This window comes from Thalia democratica, chromosome 8 (assembly GCF_965202585.1).
Source record: "Thalia democratica chromosome 8, ktThaDemo2.hap1.1, whole genome shotgun sequence".
Taxonomy (NCBI): Eukaryota; Metazoa; Chordata; class Thaliacea; order Salpida; family Salpidae; genus Thalia; species Thalia democratica.
The window spans coordinates 1,331,662-1,336,139 of NC_139172.1; the positions used below are offsets into that span (position 1 = coordinate 1,331,662).

The 4,478-nt window shown below is 28.8% G+C and overlaps 1 protein-coding gene across 1 annotated transcript; it reads right to left on the reverse strand.

The window, feature by feature from the left end:
- Positions 1-518: 518 nt before the first annotated feature.
- On the reverse strand, positions 519-2,432 carry LOC145842251 (nuclear RNA export factor 1-like). The gene is made up of 3 exons (XM_082949671.1): positions 2,398-2,432; positions 1,642-2,112; positions 519-1,512 (listed from the first exon to the last, which is right to left on the reverse strand). Exons 1-3 carry the CDS (start codon positions 2,430-2,432, stop codon positions 519-521), a joined length of 1,500 nt encoding a protein of 499 aa, XP_082805797.1.
- Positions 2,433-4,478: the final 2,046 nt, after the last annotated feature.

The following is a 4,478-nucleotide window of genomic DNA, read 5'->3' on the forward strand; positions in this document are numbered from 1 at the left end:
AATAATAATAAACTGAAAGTATCCAAACGAAAGTATGATATTTAAAATGATTGAGTTACAGTAAAGCCTTATGTTTTATATTATATGACCTTGATGTTTTAATGCAAATGAAATAGTTTTGGAGTAGGCAATCTAAGTATTATTTTTATATAAAATAATTCATTTATTGTAATTTATTTCTATTGTATTAGATATTATTTTATGATAATTAATACTAAACATCAATTTCTTTGCATAAAAAACTCTTCTATCAAAGGTTTTCGCATTCTTTTCTGCGGATATATCAGTGAAAACTTTTATTTTACTTAGACCATTTTTTAGCTTATACTTATTGATAATATAAAAATTTATTTTTTTTTAATTAAAATTTATTAAAATTGTAAAAGAAAACAACAACAAATAAAAGAGCTCAATTAAAAATTTGTTAAAATCAAGGGAAAAAATAACAAGAAAAGAAGCTTTTAGTTAAGATCGATAGTTCGTTTTAGCTTCTTTGTTTTTATTTTGTTAACAGTATTTTAGAATTGATATGCTTCAAGCGGTATGTGGTTGTTTTTGTGCAGTTCCATAAAATTTCTTCCGGCTTTATCATAATCCCACCCGTTGTTGTGCAGACATTCGTGCGAATATTTCTCGTTCATTCCTGAGTCTTTCATGAAAGTTTTCAACATCTCCGTTCGCACGTCACACGGCGGTCGTGGCAACTGGTTGATTGCGGCCACCTTGGCGGCGTTTTCTTTCTTTTCGGCGACCGATTGGTTCCTGATATGGAGCATGTCGCTCAGTATTGTAAATTTAATTTCAGCGGAAATTGCGCAGGATATGCTTCTGGTGAAGGCGCGAACTTTACCACCGGCTTCTTCAAAAGTGCCGCTGATAACGTAACTGATGAACTCACTAGAGCAGAACGTGACATCACAAACAAAGCTGTCCATGATGTGTTTTGATAAGGGTAGCTTGCGCAACGCTTTCACAATTTCCTCTCTCCCAAAGTTATACTTTTTGGAATCGGACTTATTACAACCGACTCTGACTTTCTGTCGGTTGTTTGGTGTGCACTCCTTGCACACTTCCAAGTATTTTTTCATTGTAGAATCTTTATCATTGCTAGAAATTGTCAAGCTAAACTGTGAATCTTTACAGTAAAAGTTGCTTGCATCATCTGAGGTTTTTACTTTGTCAAGGCAACTGAATAAGTTTTTGACATGATTGATGAACACTTCTTTTGCACTATCAGAAAGCAGCATAAAGTTGCTTCCCATAGTTTTTGGTATTTCATACTCTGCAACATCTATTTTAACTGGAGGCTCATAATCTCTGCAGTTAAGTTTGATCAAGTCTGGAAAGAGTTTTCGCCAGTTGCTTATATCATTTACAGTTGCATCTTGACTGCTATCGTATAACTTAAGCTCAATTAAATTCCAATCTCTTAATGCTTTCAAATCTTTTACGATTTTAATGTGATTTTCAGAAACTGAGAGACGGTTAATATTGGGAAACATATCAATGAGGCTGTTTTTGAGAAAGCCAATTGATTTATAACTTAAGTTATTTTTTTCTAAATTTAATGTTGTGATTCTTTTATTTTGATCACTTCCTCTGAACAGCGAATCTAATGTTTTTACAATAATTGTAAAATACTCGCTTCTATGCAGGTTAATTCTGATACCTTGCTTCTTCAGAGTTTTGTCAAAGCTGAGACCGCTCAAGTCAAGAACGCCTTGTTCTAAATAGACCCGGCTTTTGATGCACTGCTTAATGCTTTCTAGTTGGTCGTCACGGTATACATCAGACTTTGCTGTGTACCTAACTACTTTCAGCATATCATTACCGAAACTGCTGGTAAGTTGACGGTTGCAACTCAACAGCGCATCTGCTTTGCCTTTTCCAAGCACATAGAAACTAGCATCACCGTTGAAAACGTGATACTGCCTGTATTCTATGGGAGCATCAATAATTTTACTCATTTTTTCAATCAATTGAGTTTCAACTTCATCTGCGCCTCGAAATACTTTTATTTGGTACCAGGCGTTTTCTACATCAACTTTTGACTTATTGATGTTGTTGAAGTTGTTTTTGATTGCGGCAGGAGATATTTTGATATTTTCTCTCCTGTCAATTTTAAACTTTCTTATTATTGATCCTCTGTTTCGGCTCAACGGGTCACTGTGAAATTTAATACATTAAAGTTTTGTTTTACAAGGTAGTAAAACCTTGTACTCATAACCAAAACCTTGTACTCAAAACAATTGAATTTTTATTCAATATTATATTTTGATAAATGTTTTAGTTATTTTTATTATTAGTCTTAAGAGTTTACGTATAATAAAAAAGTACAAAAACTTAATATTTCAATTATACGAAAAATAAGTTTAAAAAAAACAAACAACAACTTACAATTTCTTTTTGTGAGCGTATAAGTCTCCCTTCATAATGACACAACCGTCATTATCTATATCATTATTATTTTGTGGTCGTCGTTTTCCAAGGCGGTCATAAACTGTTTTCCTTTAAAATAGTTTTTGTTTAACAATTTAAAAGTTTCATTATGAAATCGAAAAAATATACCATTCATGAGGAACGGTCTATAAAGCGTTACAAACAATTTATAAAACCTGAGTTACTGTAGTCTCAAATTTAAATATAAAATAGAATATCATAAGTATAGTATTGAGAAAAACAAACTACTGTTGAATAAATAATTTAAAAACATTGCGATTCAATATTTGTATTCAAGCTAACTTTGTAAATAACCAACTTTCAATTTCATTTTTAAATAACTCAACTTAATTCTATTTAAACTAGTTGTTAATTAAAACCTTTGTTTTCCTAGACGACCCTTGACTTTGTAACATTTCATTTTGTTTTTGTAACGTTTTCTACCACTTTTGTACGATATAGAACATTTTTCTAATGTCTTAGGTTCGTAACAATCTCCGTGATCAACATGATGTAATGAGATGTTAAGTCTTTCATCATGATCATTGTTTTTTTTATGAGATTCTGAAAAATAGTTTGTTTCGACGTTTAGCTAATTTACATGACTAAAAATATTATAAAAACACATTTACCTAGGTAACTTAAAAACTTATATAACTTAATAACGGTAAGAAAAAACATCTTAATAATTTTATAAGAACACTGTAAACATTACCTCTGCTTTTAGGTGGTTTATATAATTGAATACTTTTCTTTTGAACTGTAATGTTTTTCATTTTTGACAGTAAATCTTCCATATTTGTCATTATTTATTTGCGTTATATGTTACTAAGCTGTTCTGAAAATACGCCACTAGTTAGTTTAAGTACAGTCATCTATTCATTTTTCTAAAATACATATATTAAATAAAAATTAGAGACAGGTATCATAAAACCATTTTTGTTGTGCAAAAAAGTAAAACATGTTTCAGCTAATACTTATCAACTACTTTTGTTAGCAACTAATTATATCATAAACGTCAATTAAGTAGCTTTAGGTTTTATCAGAGTAAGATAAAAAGTAAGATCAATTAAGTAAGATCAAAAGTTTAAAATTACATAATTAATTTGTGTTAATGTAATTATAAACTGTTAATAACCGTTAAAAACTGTTAAAATTACGAGTAAATTCAGTTTGAAACTTGCTTTGTTATATTTTAAATCCCACAATACTAACTATAAGTAACAAATATAGTTTTATAATTTTTAAAACAATTGTAGTTATAACATCAAACTTTAAAATTATTTAAGTTAAAAGAAGCATAATTAACTTAAGCTTTTAACACAAACTAAATTTTACATAAATTATTATTTGGTGTGCTGCTATAATTAGACTGAATATCTGATGCAATACTACTCTAAAATACTAATTTACAAGTATGATTTAGTTATAAGTACTAAATTATAACTTAAATGTCCTTTCTCGAGAATTTTCTTAAACCTGTCGTCTCAATAACTATAGGTTTTTATATTTACTTATAAACAACTTTGTCATATTAATCTTACATTATATTATAATTATATTTTTTCTAACTATTTTATCAAAGTCATCAAGTGATATCTATCACTTAATACAATACACTTTTAGCTAGCTTTAATTCTAACCTAATCATAATGTAAACTAAAAACAAACAAAAAGTGCCTTGGTTTGTTAACAAAATTAAACTTGTCTGACTTTTTTTGCTTAACTTTTAATAAACAATGAGTTTTTATAAACTTTCATGTATTATTTTTTTCAAAGGTAAAACTATTTTGTTATTGTACTAGCCAAATCATATCTATTTATTTTTAGATACTAAAGTATAATAAAAACATGGTCAACTTTAGAACTTGAACAAACAATTTTTCATATAAAATAACAATATTAAACTTTAAGACTATTCCAGCTAGTAAAAAACTAATTTACGTAAGCTTCCGTACAAACTAAAACTTACATGTTGCTCTCTTGACTGCTAAGCTCAAATGAAAAAAATTTGATAAGTTCAACTATTTATACAAAAA